This window comes from Mastigoproctus giganteus, chromosome 3 (assembly GCF_048544385.1).
Source record: "Mastigoproctus giganteus isolate SK-2022 chromosome 3, ASM4854438v1, whole genome shotgun sequence".
Taxonomy (NCBI): Eukaryota; Metazoa; Arthropoda; class Arachnida; order Uropygi; family Thelyphonidae; genus Mastigoproctus; species Mastigoproctus giganteus.
In genome coordinates, this window is record NC_143577.1 from 204,376,757 (window position 1) to 204,397,799 (window position 21,043).

The window sequence follows — 21,043 nt, forward strand, 5'->3', positions numbered from 1 at the left end:
GCAAAAAAAAAAAAAAAAAATAATAATAATAATAATAAATAAATAAAAAATAAATAATAATAATAAATCAAAAAAATAAATAAATAATGGAAATTATATATTAATCCATTGATAACTATAAGCAGTAATTAAAAGAATTGCGTTAAAATGAAAAACGCATACAGTAATGGTAGAGAGTAAGCAATTTCATTCCACGTCTTATAAGAATTTTATTTCTTTCAGGTATTCTACATTATATATACAGTATATACACACCATACCAAGGCCCCCCCCCTCCCTATTTACACTATTTCAGCGATTGCTCCGGCTTAGATCGCATTAAAGTCTATGATGAACAACGACAGGATTCAATGATTAATACTCTCTTTCTTCTGATTGGCGGCACAAGAGAAGAACATTGCAAATTTATGGTAATCCATCGGGATCGGTGGGGCTTGCAAAAGGAACAAGACTGGAAAGCACTTTTGCCTTCATGTCCAAGCTGTGGAATGAAAAAGGAATTACACTGACCATAGCAGAAATTATTTTTCACTGTTTTTGATCGGCAGCCATGTTCGCTAATCTTTTGTCTCAGAGGAACGGTTCGACACCAATCTTTACGTAATTCGGAAGCTCTGGTAATAACGTACGATGGACTGCTGGACTGTAAGTGAAGAAATTCCGATCGTGCTTCGGATCCATGTCTTCTTTCTTCCGTCCAGTTATCCATAATTTTTTGCAAGATTTCATGTTGCAGTCTTCTGTAATATCTGCGACGGTGACGCTTTCGAAATTGTCGTTTTTTCCCTTCAGCTAACGACCTCCTTTGTTTCTTGTGGACGGCGCTTTTTGTTTTTATTTGCGTTAATTTATCAGTTGGTGTCAAGGGAAGAATCAGTTTATCACCCGCAAGTTTATTTCTTTTATGCACCCCATCACGCTTACCCTCATTACATTTGTTACACGTATCACTCATCGTGAGGTTGTCACTTTTACCAGATGAACCAATGGAATCACCCACAACAGAAAGGTCACTGTCACGTGCTTTGTACTTGTGCATTTCATTCCGTGCACGCGTATTATGCTTCGTGTGTAGTAAAACCTGCATTGTTGTCGGTCTGTCCGTTTCAGTGAGTGACACATTTTTTTTCTTGAAGAACTTTATCAAGGAAGAAGGCTCTTGAAGCTCAGCCAGTTCGTGACGTAGAGGCCCAAGACTTCGGCTGTGACACCTGCTGGGAATAGTAATCATTACCATGAACACTACCAACAGACAGTTGACAGCCAGCGCACTTTCACTTCGGGATTGTTCCGTCATCACTAGTCGTGCCTAAAAGACAAATCGTAACGTAATAAATAATAAGCTTTAACAAAAACAAATACGAAGTATACTAAAGCGTGTACTGTTATAATTTTCTGTTCTATAGGTTTGATTGTGTGTGTGTGGCTGCACTCCACTCCTCTCTCAAGATATTTAAGCGGACCTTGATAATGTGCATTCCTGTTATTCATGACGTTAATTTTTTTCGATGTATCAATAAATGTTGAAAATCATCGGTCTGATGACCGAAAGATTACCAACGAACATTATATCACCACGTTCCATTCACTTGATAACATTACCAAAATTAGATCCAAGGTGATCTTTGATCTTCTTCAGTAAAGTCTCAGAATACACACTGTCCATGGTCCAGGGGTTGCTAATATTTACTAAATGCATGTTTATATATGAAAATGGGGAGGGGGAGAATGGAAAGAAAAAGGAAACTTTCAGATCACTAAATAGTATCATTTTCATTATGAAACCCTGACCAACCATGTAAATATAAACTTACCGTGTAAATATAAACTTATTTCTATTTCTTCTGAGATCAGCATACAACTCGTAATGCATAAAACGTAAATTGACATTTGTTTTAAATGTTGCATCAGGATTTTCCATCAAGCTTTTATGTAAATTTTTAGCAAAGTCACCAAGCTTTACAGACTCAGCAATTTAATTTTTGTGTTCGTAACTTTTCATATGAAATTACAAACTCCTTTTTTTACTCTTTCATCTTGATATGCTGCTTGTGAGTATAGACTTTGCTACTAGCGATTCTTTTCGAAAACAGTTTTTCCCCCCTTGACAAAATTGATCCAGAAATTTGCTAGGTGCAAAAATTTTAAAGGTTTTTTTTTTATCTGCAAGCAGAACTACCGAGCCGAGGTGGGGGTACAGGGTTTTTGCCCCGGATTATTCCGAAATCGAAAGAAACTATTCCGAGAATACATGAAGTTGCAGGATAGTACACAAAGAGACACCTTTACAGTGACGTCATATGAGGAAAGTTCACGGCACGTTCAGACAAGTTTCATCCTTTTAAGCTTCAATGTGCTATATCAAAATAATTTGGCTTCGTGATTATCATTCCCTGCACTTCATTAACGTAATCAATCAGGAATAAAATTGAAATAATTATGATTAGTGAAATTCTCATTAATTAAAGTTTCTGAATAACAGGCCCTATGTCTTATTAGTTCAATCAGTTGAATGTTTTATTCCGGAGATAGGGCCACTTTTGGTAAACTTAGTCTCGAACTGGTATAAACATTAGTTTCTTTATTTATTGCGTGTTTTGTAAGTTTTCTTATTGTGTGTTCTGCCAAAGGCAGATCCACGCCTGCACTCAACTGGTGCATATCTCCCTATCCTCAGGCCTCTTTTTCATTAGTAGTTAGTTATTATTAGTTTTTATATATGTACAATTCACAGATGCCTAAATTAATTTGATAGTGGTTTTATTTGATACGATGAAGCAGTTAATATTAAAAAGTTGGAAATTAAAATACTAACATTCCCTTTGGAAAAAGTACGCACTTTTCTAATCGGTTCGTTCAAAGAAATAGCGAAGACTATATTGTCATGGAGCACCCGAAGAACAGATTCTGCGTGGTAATATAATGGTTCCACAACTTGACACTGTTTTGGAGTGGGCGCCTCCGTAGCCAGGTGGGAAGGAGCAGCAGTGCGTAGCACACGCTTCTTGATTAGACCGGGGTTCGAGCCCGTCACCACCAAATACGGAGGATGCGGAAAGGTCAGTGAATAACCACAGCATATTCCCGGAGCAATATGGCCTTAGTTGCTAATGCTCCTAAAAACCAAATAACAACAACAATAACAACAACTGATTTGGAGAAGTTTAGGTACAATTCCAATCGACGACTGAAGGAATTTCTAAAGCCCTCTTCCATTGAGGATGTTGTTAGCCGATCTTAGGCGAAGGGAGTAAGTGTTTCCCCCGTGAGTTATTTCGGGTTGTTCAGCCTGCAAAATATGCAAATTGGCCCACGAACACACTCTTGTACAGACATAATACAACACAGTAGCGTGATATGGTCTAAATTGTTGATGGCCTAAAACACCAACTGAAAATCGGAACCTTATTAAGGCTATCGCTTCTGTTTTTTAGTCTTTTAATAGATTTAAAAGTGCGCAGTTTTCTGAAGAGGGATGTTAGTATTTTAATTTTTTAAATTTAATTACACTATGTAACAAGAAAATTCTCATTTGTATTTAACTGTTTCTTATATATTTTTTGGCGCTGAATTCAATGATGTCATTGGTTTTTTGACATTACCTAGTGTCAATATCGGCACTAGGGAAAAACCCTAGTGCAGATGAAGAAAGCAGTTGAAGGTTTTATATAATAAATAAATTTTCTGTTTATACTCCGGGGCGACCAAACGGTCAGAGGAGTTCACAAATAGACAGAATACAAGAAACAGCACCGTATTCAATAGTCACGGGCTTGAACCCCGGTCACTCAAGGCACGTGTACTTATGCACCCGCGCGCCTGACCAATATGTATTACGGAAGTGCGTACCAATGCCGTTATATGCAAGAACCTGTACTAGTCGTATTAATAAGGGTTTTTTTTTTTTTTTTTGCATTTTGCTATTCGTAAGTTATCTCCAGACTCATTCTGCTGTGTTTGTGGATAATATATATACACATGTTGATCATTTAATTCGCGGAATGTGCCTACTTAATTTAATTTTTTTTTCTAAGCGCTGCCGGTGCCCTCTCCTTTTTGAATTAACCTCCTTCGAAATGTATACACTTGCGCCATCGATGAATCCACTCGTAGAGGAACTCCCAGATGCTATTTCTTGTTGCGGGCAGAGACTCTCGAACTTCTTTAATGCCCTCTGTCACTTGAAAATAATTGCAGTTTTCTTCAAATACTTGTCCGTACTCTGCCACTTCTCTCTCTGTCTTTGTCTCTATAGTGCTCAAATCACATGAGTTATTTCAGGTTCTTTACTTGGATAACTCACATAAAGAACAGTGGCGGATAACAATTGTTGCTCGGGCTTCATATCTTCCCTTGCGCAGCTCACAAAGCGGTTCACTCTAACAGTTTGTAATCAGTGGCATAGCTAAAATTTTTGGGGCCTATGCAAACACCACCGAATGGATCCCTCTCTATCACTTCAAGTAAAATTCAGTAGACCTAAACAATAAAAAATTGTTAAAAAGTTGATACATTGAAATAAGCAATTTAATAATCTATAACGTTATAATGAGTTTTATATAAGTTTTGATTCTTATTTAAAAATTCATCTTGCCTTTTTATTTTCAAAATCAAAAATTAGTTCGTTCATGTCCATTTTGGCGGCTTTTGTTGTGTTCAATAGCCAGCATAGCGAGATCATTTAATGCGGTTTGTTTTCTAGATTTTCTGTTGTAGTCTTTTGTTATTTTTAATTTACTAAATGACCTTCAACACCAGCCACCGTTATCGGAAACAGAAGATGAAACAAATGGTGGGCTATACTATTAGTAATATTATTTGATATAGTTTTTGTTTTATAATATTCATAAAAAATGTTATCGGGACAGACTCATGGGCCTCCGGTCTTCATGGGCCCTTACACTTTGCAAATTCTTGCACAGTAGTAGCTATGCCACTCTTTGTAACTTAAGGCCACTTTGCAACTACCATACAAACACCTTTGCAACTGTGTCAGCATATTCTTTGGTCTACACTCTCTTGCTATCTATGTTAGTGAAGCGCATAGGGAGAGATTTCGCCAGGATAGGATATATATACACTGGATGGAGAAGAGATACCATGGAAGGTAGGATGAAGCTATGATGTGCGTCTCTATCTGGTACTTCGTTCAAGATGAACACACTAGCCATAAAACACAAAAATGTTCAAATGTACATTTTTAAGGGATTTTTTTTTGGATTTACCCAAAGACTGTTTTACTTTTCGATCTGTGATTTTTTTAGCTTGTTGTTTACTTGTAGAAAATACTAATACTCTATTCTCCACAGAAGTTAAACATTGCTGATAATTCTAATACAGTATTATTGCATATTTACTTTGCTTTCATTTTTGGACAAACCGTTGATCTATGTTACTCGTATTACATAGATTATCAATTTTTCATTTTGACTCCTTCGCGCGGATCAAACCATTTGGATTACGAGATGAGTTTCATTAAATATGCTTGTAGACTTTGGTTAGATCATGATTATCCACAGACATGCACCGTTAAAACAAAAGAACTGCCCTCCTTAGGCGATTCCTAGAACAGTGTTATCATAAAACGATATAACATATCGTTTTATGATAATACTGTTCTAGGAATCGCTATCATAAAACGATATAACATATCGTTTTATGATAATACTGTTCTAGGAATCGCTATCATAAAATTATTATCGCCAGTAGTAGTTTTGCTTTCTAATTTTTTCGTTCGCCTAGTATGTTAAAAATGTAAAAGAATGTTACTGAAATATAACAGAAGGTAATCTGGACTGTATTTTGTAGAGAAGTTTTTACCAGAAGACTATTTGGTAGAGATAGTATAAGTTTGAACAAAGAATATGAACTGTGTGCTGTAAGGATCTTTGCAATATCATTGGGTCTTAAAGGTTCGGGATAAACTGCTAGGTCGGGGGGGGGGGTGATATCGATACGCATTTATCTTATGAGGGAGGACAGAATCTTAGCATGCTAGGATACTCTCTTTAGTGTGATGTTATTGATAGGAAAACTGCGAGGAAAACAAGCTTAAATAACTTCAAAGGGTATGTCAAGGTAGTAAACTATACAAGAAAACTTGGCTTTAACTGTATATACAGTCAAAAAAAAAAACAAAAAAACTTTCATGCTTCTTATCAAAAGCAGCCTGAGCACAACAAAAGCTATCTCATGTTCGGAACTTACACATGCCAGGATAGAATTTCTATGGTGTGAAGCAACTGGAAGAAAAGGTGAAGGGGGGTATGTTACAGGCCACAAGATTATGAAGAGTATGACGAGAGCTTCTACATGTAGGTAGAATGGACAAGTAAGGGTGAATGTCTTATGGGCGATTTCGGTTTGCTCCTTATTGATTGGAGCAAATGGGAGTGAAACTCACCATGGGAGACAAAAATTTTAAATAAACTGGATAATTATTATTTGTATCAGTATATTTAGAGGAAATACTAGGGTTAAGAATATTCTAGAGCTGATCATTACCCACAAACCAGCTAACGATATAGGGCTCACAATATGGGATCCGTTCGCAGGAGATGATCAGGGAAGAAAGAGGTTACAGAAAAAAAGGGATTAAAGGTAAAGGCATGGGTTTTAATTTTTGAAGGAAACTATCACGGTTTAAGACGTAGATAGCCTCTGTCAACTGGGCAGATAGCAGATGGTAGGCAAATATATTAGAATTATGGAATATCTTGAAAGCAACATTTATTTTTTTATTAATTAAATTAGGCGGTTCCAGCCAGCTTTCTGGCAACCCCGCCACCTTTCTGCTGGCACCCACCGGGTATCGCACCACTACCGGTTGGTGCGGGATTTTTTTTAGTACATTTTTGTGCAGACAATGTCAGTGGTACAGGCCCGGCTCTTTGTGTCAGGGACGAGCGCTGGGGTGCATCTGCCTAGATGGTGACTGCTCCCTGATGGCAGAGATGCTTGATTTCACACACATTACACACCACAGAGACACACACACATACACTTACATTTCAGGCCGTAATATGGGATTCTGTGCCTACAGATTATATAGGTGGAGATAGCCGCAAGGCTGGGTGCCACCCTTGTCATTAGTCACTACTACTAACCCCGCCACCTATTTACAACACCGTACAAATACTTCATCCCTGGTATGTGGAGCCGGACCAGAGATCTACTATTTAGCTTACTGAGGAAACGAACTTTTAAGTTATTTTGCTGTGATGGTAATAAATCTAATTCAAATGTATTAGCAACGAATGCTGAATACGTCAAATGTCAATTTCAGTATCCAAAACAATAAAAATGTAATAGTCATTATCAGTAAATCACTGAAGCCATTAATGCATATGTATTAATGCATTAAGAAAACATAGCACGATAAGGATGCTGGAATGGATTCAGCTGACCATTCTAATAGAGCAGAAAAAGATGTAACGGAAAGTTACAGGATGAAAATTAAATCTGTAATCAGATTTATCTTCATAATTTAATCTTTCATTCCCATGATCTACAATATGCTTCCCGAAAGTAAGCTTCACGAGATCCAGCCTTCATTTACTCCCCATAATTTTGTATTTTTGCCTCCTGGTTCTTCTCTCTTATACCAATGAAAATATACCTCTCTCTTTATGGTCCTCCATTCATTTTACTGATTCCCTTCATGGTGCTATATACCCCTGTCAGGATTCATTCCCCCCCCCCCCTAAGATATCTAGTTGCCACGCTTTGCAGTTCTCATCTTCTAAGCGATTTTTTATATGGACATCGATTAGTTCCCCTTACCTATCTGGTTGCGCTCTCAGAACATTTTGTAGACGCTCTATATCTTTCTTCAAAAGTGTGGTCTCCAAATCTGACATAATATTCTAAACGCGTTCTCAACATTATTTTATTTTATTTTTTATTTTATTTTTTTTATGAAAACCCCAAACACAAAAGGTATCAAAAGGTATAGTGCTTAGTACCGTGCATGGGGTGAAGGAGAAATATGGGGGGGGGGGATGCCGGAAACTTTGCTCTAGAGACTAAACATACGCAAATCGAAGCAACTGCAGGTGAACTACTGCGCGTGCGCGGGTCGGGACACGGTATAAAAAACACCTGATACTGAGCTCCGTTAATCAGTATTACTCTTGTTCTTCAAATGGGAAAGGCAGTGGACTTAAGCGAGTTTGACAAAGGCCAAATCGTAATGGCCAGACGACTGGGTCAGAGCATATCCGAAACGGCACGGCTGGTGGGATGCTCACGGCCAGCCGTGGTTAGTACCTACCGAAAGTGGTCCGAGGAGGGGGAACCCACGAACCACCGGCGAGGTGTTGGACGACTACGGCTCATCGATGCTCGAGGTGCGCGAAGGCTCTCCCGGATGGTACGTGGCAACAGAAGGGCGACTGTGGCGCAACTCCGGTAATTGGAATGCTGGTGATGGGAGTAATGTGTCACAACACACGGTACATCGAATCCTGCTGAAAATGGGGCTGCGTACCCACAGGCCGCTCCGAGTGCCCATGCTAACTACAGTTCACTGGCGACAGCAGCTACATAGTGTGCATAGTATTTATTAGGGTCAGGTGCCACCTGTGGTTTCCCACATCTGCGCCATATGTTCGCTGTGATCGACAGCGGCTACAATGGGCACGCGAGCATCGAAACTGGACCTTCAGTGATTGGAAGAAGGTCATCTGGTCCGATGAATCACGTTGCACTATGTGGGCGGCCGGGTACATGTGCGTCGTTTACCTGGGGAAGTGATGGCGCCTAGATGCACCGTGGGACGAAAAAAAAAAACAAGCTGGTGGCGACGGTGTCATGCTTTGGGCGATGTTCTGCTGGGACCCTGGGTCCAGTCATCCATGTGCCGGGCACTCTGATGTCTACCACCTACCATGCTCAAGAACTGTTCACCAGACGCAGAACCCTAAACGCAATCCATAGGGAACACTAACTAGAACCTTCTGAGCCAATGACTAGGTTTTTGACAGTGACAAAACTGAATGACACGGCCACACCGAGCACATACCACCTACCTGCACTTGAAAGAACAAACCGTGGGGGGGGGGTCGACAACTCATGCTTGAATAAATCCCTGAAGAGACACAGTCTAAATGACAGACTCAACCTTGCACTTTGGAGGGTCTTGTAATCAAGAGTTGCATTGGATAGAGGCCTACCTGGACTGGACATTTCTTTGATCATGACTGCAGCTGCTGCCACATTGCTGGATATTAGGTATTAGGTATGTTCGGGGTCTGACGGCACCTGAGATTTCTCCCGTCTCCGCGTATGTTCTCTGTATCGAACAAGCCAGAGATTTAAAAGTGTGTGGGATATGTACTATGTAGTTTGTTGTGCCCATTGTTCATCCGGCCTGTTAGCCGCCGAGCCCCTAGTGAGACCCGATGTTACCAATACCCGCCACAGGGAGGCCAGCTGGGTGTTACCAATATTTGTACTCTGGCTGGTCTTGCCACTTACTTTCCTGAGATTTCAGTGGCTAGGACCAAAAAAAAAAATAAATAAATAAAATAAATAAATAATAAATAAATAAATCGAGGTTGATATTAGTGATACTTAACAAGTTAGTATTAATAGTATGCGACGTGGGGCTGTGCGGTGAAAGTGAGTTTTAAAAACCAAATAGGTTCGGGCAAGAATTTTGATGTTCTCTTTTGATTTTGAAATGTAGGGCTAAACGCTGTGCAAGATAAAAATTTGGGGGGAGGATGAAGACTGGGGGAAAGATTTTGGAAATAAGGGATCGACAGAGTAGATGGCCCCTGCAGGTAGTGAGGCATGCCCGTGCCCCACCAGAGTGAAAAAATTGGGGAGGCAAGGAGAGGCGAGCCTCTTCTCCCCAGGAGTTTGGAAAGAAAGATCCGCTCAAGAGAGTGCGGATTTGGGTCGCCAATAGGCTGTTCCGGCGGGAGAATGCCACCGTATGTCGTCTCCATCAGTTTGCAGGCCCTAAAAAGCTGGCCGTTGAGTCTCATCTAAGTGGGACACTATCCGGACTGGGCACCTTGCCTGGCCCACTTTCTTTTCCCATCCTGGCAGGGGGGAGGGGAGGAAACGACCTCCCACTCCCCGCTGTCCCCCTATTTTCCTTCTGGTAGGGCATGGGCATGCCCCACTGACATACCTGGGGTCTTCTTCTCTATTGACCCCATATTTCTGTCTTTTCCCCCAGCCTTCAGTCTCTCTCCCCACTACTTCTAAACACCACAGCATATGCCCCACACAAACAAAAATTCAAAATTAAACTGCTTAGCCGTGCATCACTCTTTTGGACTCCTAATCTCATCAACGTCTTACCTAAACATCTTTCATAGCATTTTCAGCCCTACGCGTCCAAATTTAACTACATCAAAATTTCTTGCCCGACCCATTTAGGCATATAGAAAATATCATTTCAGCGTATAGCCCCTCGCAAGCTTCTAAATTATTCTAAGAAATGCTAATGACAAACCGCGAGCACTTTATTTATTTATTTTTTTTATATAGGTCCTAGCCAATGAAATCCCAGGAAATTACGTGGCAGGACCCGCCAGAGTACTATATATTACAGGTAACACCCGACCGGCCTCCCCGTGGCTCGGTATGGTAACGTCGGGTGCCATTAGGGGCCCGGCAACTAACAGGCTGGATGAACAAGGGCACAACGTGCTACATACCACATGACCCATATACTTTTAAATCCCTGGCCTATCCGATACAGTGTACATATGCGGAGATGGGAGAAATCCCAGGAGCCGTTAGATCCAAATATATCTATACCTACCTAAACATCATTGCTGACCAGGTGCACCCTTCAATGGCAACGGTCTTCCCCTCTGGCATCTTTCAGCAGGATAATGCACCAATCCACACTGCCCACATTGTTCGAGACTGGTTCGCGGAACATTAGGAAGACTTCCAGGTATTGCCTTGGCCTCCAAATTCCCCATACATCAATCCCATCGAGCATCTGTGGTTGTGTTGGAGCAGCAACTCCGATCTGCGGCGTCTCAACCACGGACCATACAGGAGTTAAAGAATCTGCTGGTTACGTGTTGGTACCAGATACTACAAGGCTCATTTAGAAATCTTGTAGCGTCCATGCCTCGCCGGGTACGAGCTATTTTGGCTTTACGTGGAGGACCAACATCATATTAGGTAGGTGGTCATAATGTTTTGGCTCATCGGTGTATCAAGGAACAATGACATCCTTTTCTGTACTTACGAAGGTCCTGTATTATCAGAGACAGGATACTATGGTCCTTCATAGCCCATGGACAGTAAGTAGACTCCGCTTAAACCATCTCAGAAGCCTTTGATAAACTACCACATGAATCGCTAATCTATAAACTAAGGTTTTATGGAATCCAAGATCCTGTTTTATCCTGGTTCTGATGTTACCATTCTGTAAAAATGATCACAACCATGTGCACTCGGATCTTTACAAACAACCATGAACAAACTGTCTCACTGGATGCAACTTAACGGGCTCGCCATAAATCCAAAAAAATGCTAGTATACCTAATTATTTACATATCTAATTCCCCTCTACTGGGTCTTCCTCAGTGATCAACCTTCCATATACGGTGAACTCTCCGGTTAGGAAGAAGAGCGCTCTCCGGTTAGGAAGAAGAGCGATGAAGTCATCTCGGAATTATTTCCTGTGGTTTTGATGCGCATATGCAACAAATTGTTAGAAGAACTTTTAAACGGTTGATTTTATCAAGATAAACACATTCAGGTTTAAAGCCTACAGATATACTCCTATACTTCCGGTCATCGAGTTTGGTTCACCTGTCTGCAACCCTTACCAGAAAACATATTCTGACAAAATCGAAGCAGTGCAAAAGAACTTGATTCGCTATCTCATCTTCACAAACTCGCTTGATATCTCTCTGTAACTATTTTTGTCTGTAACCCCCTACACTAGAAGAACGATTGCTGATATCAAACTTCCGGCAAAAGTATTATCAGGAGCATATGATTCCTCAGAAGTTCCCATGAAGTAAACTTTCGTGGGCCCTCAAGAAACGTTCAGAATATGACTACATATGTTTCACCTCCGTAGCCGAGTGGTCAGGAGCGGCAGTGCAGTAGCATACGCTATTTGAGTTGACCGGGGTTCAAGCCCCTGACTGCTAAATACGGTCGATCTGCCAACCCGCACTGGACCAGCGTGGCAGATTATGGTCCATTTCCCTCAGCACGAATTGTTGAGGAGGCTTCCATCCTGCAGTGGGTTGATAATGGCTGCAGTTAATGTTTCCTCTTCAAACCTGATATCATGAATCATAATCACGTTGATATTCTCTTCAGAAATGCAACTTATACAACAGACTTCTTCAAAGACCTTTACGCAATGCAAATCTCTATCAAGGAATATGCCAGTTCTCTTATTATTCCGAGTGTGGCAAAGAGCCACGTATAATTGCATTCCTTTATTTATTTTAATTTTAATTAACTAATTATTTATTTCTTAATTTAAAAATTTCCTTTCTCAGTAAACTGGTTTTTTTTTTATTTTTTAAATGGAATTTTAAAAATGTGAAACTGTTATTGAGTTTTGTTAAATATACACCGTTATTGGTTTTCAGTGTTGTAGACATGTGTTGTGTCTTAGGTAGGGCGGCTGTTGCACGCTAGCTCAACTCTAGGCCATGGTTGTGATGAATACTCTGTGATGAATATCAGAGGTCAGATAATCCGTAAAATGGCCAGAAATGAGTATAGTGTTACGTTTGTGTAGTGGGCCGTTATTTTGTTTTATAGCTGCTTCTAGCCACTTTGCTACCAGGAAGCAGCAATCACAAAGGAGGCTACTTCCTCCGTCCTTACCACGAGGAGGCAGACCGCAGCTGTGCATGTACTGCCTAATCTATAAGGACTAATCTAAGGTTTCAATGTTGTGTACGTATTTTTTTAAAATAAATAAAATGCAAATCTAGAAATTGGAGCCAGTTTTGCTGTTACTCAGTCATCTATCGGCTGGAGAGAAGAGCACTAAAGCGTTGCTATGCACACGTGTGAGTTATTTGCTATATGTAAGGGATGGCAGCCAGTTTTAATATGATACGTCGCTTTGTTCTTTGTTTAGTACAAGAACTACATTATATAACATTTAATCATTCATAACATCGGTTATAAGTACAACTCAGTAATAAACAAATTAAATATAAATACGAAATGGTATTTACGCTTATTTTATTTATTTATTTTTTTGTCATGCTGTTACATTTCCATGACTCAATGGCACGAACATTCCTTTCAGTATTGCTGACCTCCTGGCAGAAACGCCACACGTGGCCAAAATTTTTTCATTCCTTAAACGGATACAACTGTACAACGCATTTTGAACTTCAACGACATTTATATACATAAACTATGAATTTAACATCACCATAGTTAGGCGCATTATGGCCTTGCTCTCCTTGCGCCGTAAAGCCCTTAAACAAACAACAACGACTCAATGGCACTTTGTAAGTCAGCTGTTACTGGGCTACGGTGTGAAAATGATTCACACGCTTTCCTCTTGGTTAGACTCAAACCCAGGCCGTTTTCCACACTGTGGAAGTGCAGCGGTCGTATCCACTACACTAATCGCGGCGCCGCAAAACAGGGTAATTTATCACGGAATAGACGCAACATACTGACATCTCATGGCCTTACAATATTTGCAAATACCAAAACAATCCAGCGTAACCTCTTATCTCGAAAATGATTGATAACTCTAAAGAGGGATACGTTTTCTAATCTACTGTTGATGCTTTTTTATGTATGAGCGTTATTTGCGTTCAAGGTATTTTTCGTTCGACGAGCAAATCGCATCCCCATTCTGCATTTGTTTACGTTATTGATACCTGTCCTTAGTGAAAGATGATCAGTGGCTTTTCTACTATGTTCTTTTCCACTATGTTCCAGTGGAAAAGTACGAAGTTTGAGATCAGTGGTTTTGGGTAATGGTAGGAAGTTCAACTTTCCTGGGCTCAGCTTCCTTGTGGTGGGGGAAGGGGGCCTCGGTTTTTTTGCTGTTGTTTAAAAGTTATTAAAAGTTATTTAAAAGTTATTAAGATATGTACAGAAGACAGAATTTATTTATTTATTTTATTTTATTTTATTTTATTATTTTATTTTTTTGTGAACATGAACAGTTACGTATATGTATGGCATCCATAAGGTTCCTCCGGGGCTTTCGATGAATTGCTGTAGACAAAACGAATTCAATTAAAGACATGCGGTTTGCTGTAATTCATACTAAACTTCTTAAAGATTCAAAAGCTTACCTTGATATACCTCGATGTGGGGGTACTTTTGGTGACATTGACCATGTCCAGACGGTAATCGATTTCTTACTATTTTCTTTGCAAGTGTCTGTCATAGCAATAGCATTCGTGATGCGGGTCTTTAGGACATCAATCCTGGTGACTGTAGAGCTAAGTTCTTAATCTCCACATGAAGATGTCAAGAGGGAGTTATGGAGAGCAGGTGCCAAGTTATTGGCCTGTTTTTGCCAATTTTACCATAAATTCACTGCTGCGATACTGAAATCTAATTTTATGCAATGGCTCAGGTTCAGTGCTGCAACCACACGTCATTCTGTAACAAGTTGGGGCTTCCTCCTCGGTGGACTTAGAAGTTCATCTGTATCTCTTGGATTAAGAGTTTCAAATGCTAACTTGTGTAATGTTACTGGAGTTATGAAAGTCTTATGTTCCAGTGGATAAGTCAGATTTGTGATATTTCATCCTGTGTGGTAGGTTCCAATAATAGTTGAATGATGACCTTTGATATATGGTAAAAGACATGGATCTTTCTTTGTAGCTCGATGATGAAGTTGTGGCTACATTAAATGATAAAAGCTGATTTTTTAAAATTTTTTTTTTTTTGTGACGACCAGACAATAGTGAAATATGAGAGAGAGAGAGAGAGACGCGTATAAGAAATATTGTTTTATTATTATGTTTTCTTTTTCTTCATCCTCGGAACATAAACAGTGCAACCAGAGCCCATGAGGGATGTCATAAATTTCTTAAAGGCTTCTGAATTCCTTACAAGTGTCACTATTCACTTCGAACATGACTGTACCTAAGGCGCACTTAAAGGGCATAAGGCATCCTCAAGAGCTCCATCTATCTTCCTCTGTCTTATTCAGTCTTTAGCAGGTATAAGAACCCGTCAGTTCCGTGGCGGCTCCTTGAAAACAGTCACGAGTGTCGGTGTCCCTAAGGGTATAAAGACAAGCAACCGTAGCAGTAGTTAATGACGGGGTTGCCGCAGAGTGGTAACAGGGTGTGTGTGTGTTATGACGACAGTTTCTAAAGACCATTAGTGCCTGGCGGTGCGCAAGATTACAAGGACGTTAGTGGACATCTTGTGTCATACTCACGAGCCATGACGACACGCTGATATGGGAACTGCCGAAAGGACTCCAAATTTACTGCTCCTTAACAAGACAGGTTTGGTTAGCCACAACATCAAATGGAAGCTTGGGCGTTGGAGAGGTAGTTCGGCGTGTTCGTCTGAACAGTTCAAATTGTACCTCACATTAGAAAAAAATGACTAACTGTGTCAATGAGTTTCTTCGCGGATTCCATCGTCATAATTGATGTCAGAGATTTCGCTTGAGCAGGAAAATCTCATTGCATAGCTTTCCAGCAAACTTTTTTTACTTTTCCTTTGCCAGTGATACCACGCGAAATGTAAATGACATTTTTCACATAATAATGCACAAATATTTGTATAAATTTGGATTTAGCTTGACTGCGTCTGTCCATTTTTAATCATATATTGTTTATTTATTTATGATTTGAATATTCTTCGTATTGTAAAGATTTAATAGATAAAGGAATAAATAAAAGTAAGACTTTTTTGTCTATGGATAATGCAGTTTCTCTGATAAGACGAAGAACCTGCCAGCAATTTGCAGGGATTGGTGTCTAAATTTAATTTGGATGCTAGTTCTGGATTCAAGACTTACCAACTTACCATAGTGTCTCTTCTTATGGATAATCGCTTCTGAATTGTGGTGGTACGCTGAAATTTTTCTTGTAATGGAAGGGCACAAAGCCCATGAGCTAAAGTTGCATTTGTGAACGAGATGCAGGATTGTTCAGTTGGATTTCTTAAGATTGCGTTTCGTAATCCATTAATTTCCAAACCGGAACAATCATCAATGTTTTATACTTTGCCGTTTTTTGTTCCTCAATTATAGAGAATTTCTTAATTTTTTCACCGAAGTTGCTTCGTAAACGTTATCAAAATTACTTGAGGAGAGAATTATGCCATTCTTTGCAAACTAAATTGTCTTTGCCTATTTACATAAAAGGAAAACGTGCTCTACTTTGCATTTGTCAGCATTTCTAGATTGGGTTCAATTAGCGACATGGTTAAATTAACTTAAATTTACATCATACAATCATCGCCAGATAACCCCTCCCCATCCTCGTAATGCCGTGGTGCTCCTCAGCTGTTAGTCCTAAAAGTGATCTCCTTGAAGGTGATCGCAAGAGCATTTAGAGAAAAATTCACGAAAGAGAGAGAGAAGAATGACTGCGATCTTCGAAATTGCTACTGGAAATCTCAGATTCTACTTTTTTGTTGTGGTAATATCCATTAATTTCCAAACTGGAACAATCATCAATGTTTTATACTTTGCCGTTTTTTTCCCCTCAATTATAGAGAATTTCTTAATTTTTTTCCCGAAGTTGCTTTGCAAACGTTATCAAAATTACTTGAGGAGAGAATTATGTCATTCCTTGCAAACTAAATTGCCTAACACCTCAGGAAAATTAGTAAATCTATCTACTTTTCCAAATTGTCTTAGATTAAACTCCTATAATATAAGCTCACAAGCCAAATTTGAATTTTCCTGAAGGTACATATGAATGTTCAGAATAGTGCGAACAGTTTAATATTAATTTCGAAACATAAGACTCGCGAGCCCTAGTAACTTCTACTGTGCCTTTTTTGTGCCTAAGGCTAGCTTTACCTGCAACTCTTTCCTCGCTCCGAATTTCTTTTGATGTCATGCGGCACGTGTTGCTCCAAGTTTATCTCAGAAGTGTAAGAGGTCGGTGAAGTTAATTGGCATCGGTACGATAATGAAGGATGTTTGTACCTGGCTTCCGTCAAGTGCGCAGAAGATAATCATTTCCTGAGAATGGTACTATATAAAAATTGAAGAAAAGCAAAACATATTTTATTTCCTTGTGATATGCTCTACCATTTCTATATAACGATTTAGACGCGTCCCAGCAGTCAAATGCAGAAATAAGCAACCGTTTTCAATCTCCTTCTTTTCCTCCTCCGTGGCTTGGTCAAAATTCGTGAACAATAGAAACTAGCGAATGTGTTTTCTAAATTAATTAGTGTACCGGTTAGTGCGACGTCACTTACCTATATATGGACGGGTTCTGAAACACGTCACAGATGATTAGATATTCACTTGTTCACCTCATATAGAAGTAGTTGCGAATGCCAACTAGATAATCACAATTTATTGTGTCCCGTTTGCAAAACTTAAATAAATCATAACAGCTCCTCAACATATAACCATTAAAAAGGATAAACAAAATAGGCTGTTGAATCTTTGACAATTTTTCCGTATGTTTGCTGTTCATTAGTGCATGATCCATCTTATAAGGATAAATAACGCAGTAAATCATCTGTTTTCATTGAGTAATATGATGCTATAGAAACATAGGGCTTTTTGGTGTGACAAAAAATGTTCTCTGTTACCGTCTAACTGTTTTTCTCAAAAGTACTCTTGCCCCAGAAGCTTAATTCAATTTTTGTAATAGGAAACTATACTTTTCTTTCATTAAATAATGAGTTTTCTTTAGTTTCACATCTAATCACGGGCTATTCGATTATAAGATAGAAGTAACTGTTTGCTGAGTTTGATCCTTTTTAGGAAATAGCGCCAATTTACCAGAATAAGTGAAGATAAAAATAATTCAAGGAATAATTATTGATGATGGACTATTTGGAAAAACAAATAGCCATAAAAAATAAATAATCTATCGTTCTTCTCGTGGCCCGGTAAAGATCCGTATGAAACATGAAATTGAGATACTGTGTTTCCAGTGTAAATAATGCAATGTCATGCTTTGTTGCAGTTATCGTAATAATAGTCACCGTGCACATCAGGTGTGAATATTGCAAAACCTAGTTGAACTGAATACGTGACTCTGACTCTGACTATCTTATTGAGTTTACTCTGAAAGTTGTGGAAGCTAGAAAAGCGAGGAGAAAGCCTGACAAGTTTGCTACGGGACCTTTAGAAAAGAAACAAACTTGCTTACCTTAACTTATGTGAACAAGCAGTGATCCTGCAGTCCTGCTCCAGGAGTCCATGATGTGCAGCACGCAACAGCACCCGAACATACTTAGCATCTGGGCTGTGTGCAGACCCTCCGCATCACTCTCTCTTTAAGCCGACAGGTATCTCCGAGTCTGTAGGGTCGCCCAAAGGTCAGACGGGTAGGGCCGATACCTGACGCCGTGGTGGAAGACCACCAAACCCCACAATCTCTCTGGAGCCGCGTAACTTAACGTCGGCGCCACTGCTCCGTGAGGCTGGCACGCGCCTTGTGCGCCCATTGATTCATTTCATTCACGCGGTCGTCCATCGCGCGTCGCCATTCAGTTATAGTTGGCAGTTCTCCAAGAGAGAGAGAGAGAGAGAGAGAGAGAGAGAGAGAGCAACGCGTACACTCGGCACCCCCTTCCCCTTCCCCAACCTCCGTCCGAACCAGTTGATCACGATGCTGGAGGTGCCGCCGCCGCCTTGTTATCTGTCCTGGATGTAATGCGGGATCGGGACGCTTGTGCTGTGATTACAAAGTGGTTTTAGCCCCGCAATCTGCCGCTCGCTGCTCGGCGCCTTGGCGGCACCTTCGTCCAGCAGCAACGGCGTCACAGCCGGGACGATTGGATAATCGGCCGGCGTGTAGTGGAGATTTCGGAGGCGATAAGTGTTCTCACGACCACGCCACGTTTGCCTCAGGACAAAGACTTGATTACCAACCACTTCCGGGGCGAAAGGTTGAGCCACGGAACAAGGCCTAATTTCAATGTTGCTATTCGACTGGACACCTGGGAAGATGGGAACTATGCCATGCAACCCTCTGTCATCGAGGGGAGGGGAAGTTAATAATTTTTCCCCTCTTCCACTTTACTCTCACACTCTCCTCCAGCATCTTCCTCCTCTTCCGACTCCATGTTGTCCACATCGTCCAGTTGCATGGTGTTTACGTCACCTGAACTCCCTCCTCATTGAATACTAGAGTGGATGTTCGCTGCGATGATTGCTATGCATAGATCACAGAATTTCGCGGATTTTCTACTGTAGGAAGCAGTGCGTTTCAAAATTGGATATAACTACCTTCAGGTTGGTGGCAGTTGCTCTTTAAAGGTGCCGCTGTCGTGTTGTTTTTAAGGGTGTCTAAAGCTACAGAAAGTTTGAGAACCACTACGTTAAACAGTGGAAAGTTGCGACATGAAATGAAATCGATTCTCAGTAAAATGTTCAAAATGCTGGTCGTCAGATTCTCTAATAAATATACCTCATCATAGTATATTTTAATCTGGAGAAAAAAACAGTTGTGACGTCGTTCTCATTAAATCGTTAGTTTATCAAAATACGTTGCATAAAACGACTGCAACGTTTAATCACTCAAGGAGTTAATAATTTTTATTTCCCATGTTACGCCAGCGTAAAAGCGAAGTACAGAACAACGCGTTTTGTATCTGGAATCCTCGTACAACCTGTGAAATGTACATGCGTGCGTGTGTGTGTGTGTGTGCAGGACCTTGCAAAAGGTGAGTGCGTTGGATGCGTCCGAACCCGACACAGAAGGTAGAGGGGAGGCATAAGCGTTTCGTAAATGGTTATTAACATAGTTTAATAAAAGAAAGGGTGGAACCAACCATTCACCCGGACCCCAGTTCCCATTGCACTGTCCTGTGTGGGTGTTAATACCATCATAAGATTGTGTGTGTCATAATCAAATCATTATCATATATCAATTTTGATTATTTAACGTTATTTCAAGATCAAAACGATTGAAATAATGTGAGGAGTTATAGTTTAGAACAGAGGTTCTCAAACTTTCTCGGTTCACGGTGCCCTTATGTCTCAGTAATTTTTTTCACGGTGTTCCTAGGCCGAAAGAAATACCTAACAGTTCCGTTTATTAAGTAGATAGGTCCAAACAACTTAATAAGTATTTATGTCTTAACAACTTAGTAGCCGTTTGAAAAAATAATACACATAAATTGAAAGAATTTGCAATTTTCAAAGAATTGAAAGAATTCCCTCGAAAATTTTTAAAATATCCCTCGGCGCCTCTGTGAGTTTGAAGTGGCTCACCGGGACGCCGCGGTGCCCAATTTGGGAATCTCTGGTTTAAAATAAAATCTCGTATAAACTATGTTTCCCGAAAGCCAGTGTTCTATTATCTGTGCAGAATAAGGCTGGAACTAGTGGTATATGCTGAAAGAAATTCCTTACCAAACTTACCATTTCTTACTAAACATGAAATCAGGGTTGACCATGGTTTGGAATATCGCTGCTTTTGAGATTAACTTTGCGTGTTCGAATCTACGCGCGGTACGAAAACTGCATATCCCATTGTTGACTGAGCGTTGTTTTGTAGCTTCCGTCAAAAAACAATGAATTTGTAAATTTGAATAAAAAACGGAAGACTCTTCATAATCCACTTGATCTCCCATATTATGGGAGATCAAGTGGGGGCTTTCAAGTCTTATAATGGGGGATTTTAACTTCCCAGATATTGACTGGAACTTGTGGGTTGGTCACTCACACACTAATCAGACTTTTGTGGATTTATTGGATGATTGTTTTCTGCAGCAGCATGTTCGAGGGGCAACCAGAGAGAGGAATACTCTTGATCTGGTTATCAGCAGTGATCATTCGTGTATTAAGAATTTGCAGATAAAGGAACCACTAGGTGGTAGTGATCACAGTGTACTGATGTGGGATTTACTTAAAGATATAATTACCATCAGGGGTAAAGGAAAGGGTTTT

The 21,043-nt window shown here is 40.1% G+C and overlaps 1 protein-coding gene across 1 annotated transcript; it reads right to left on the reverse strand.

Annotated features, from left to right (window-relative positions):
• Positions 1-325: 325 nt before the first annotated feature.
• LOC150088617 (uncharacterized) lies at positions 326-18,462 on the reverse strand. The gene is made up of 2 exons (XM_090370269.1): positions 18,297-18,462; positions 326-1,309 (listed from the first exon to the last, which is right to left on the reverse strand). Exon 2 carries the CDS (start codon positions 1,295-1,297, stop codon positions 326-328), a length of 972 nt encoding a protein of 323 aa, XP_090226395.1. The 5' UTR covers positions 1,298-1,309; positions 18,297-18,462.
• Between the last annotated feature and the right edge of the window lie 2,581 nt (positions 18,463-21,043).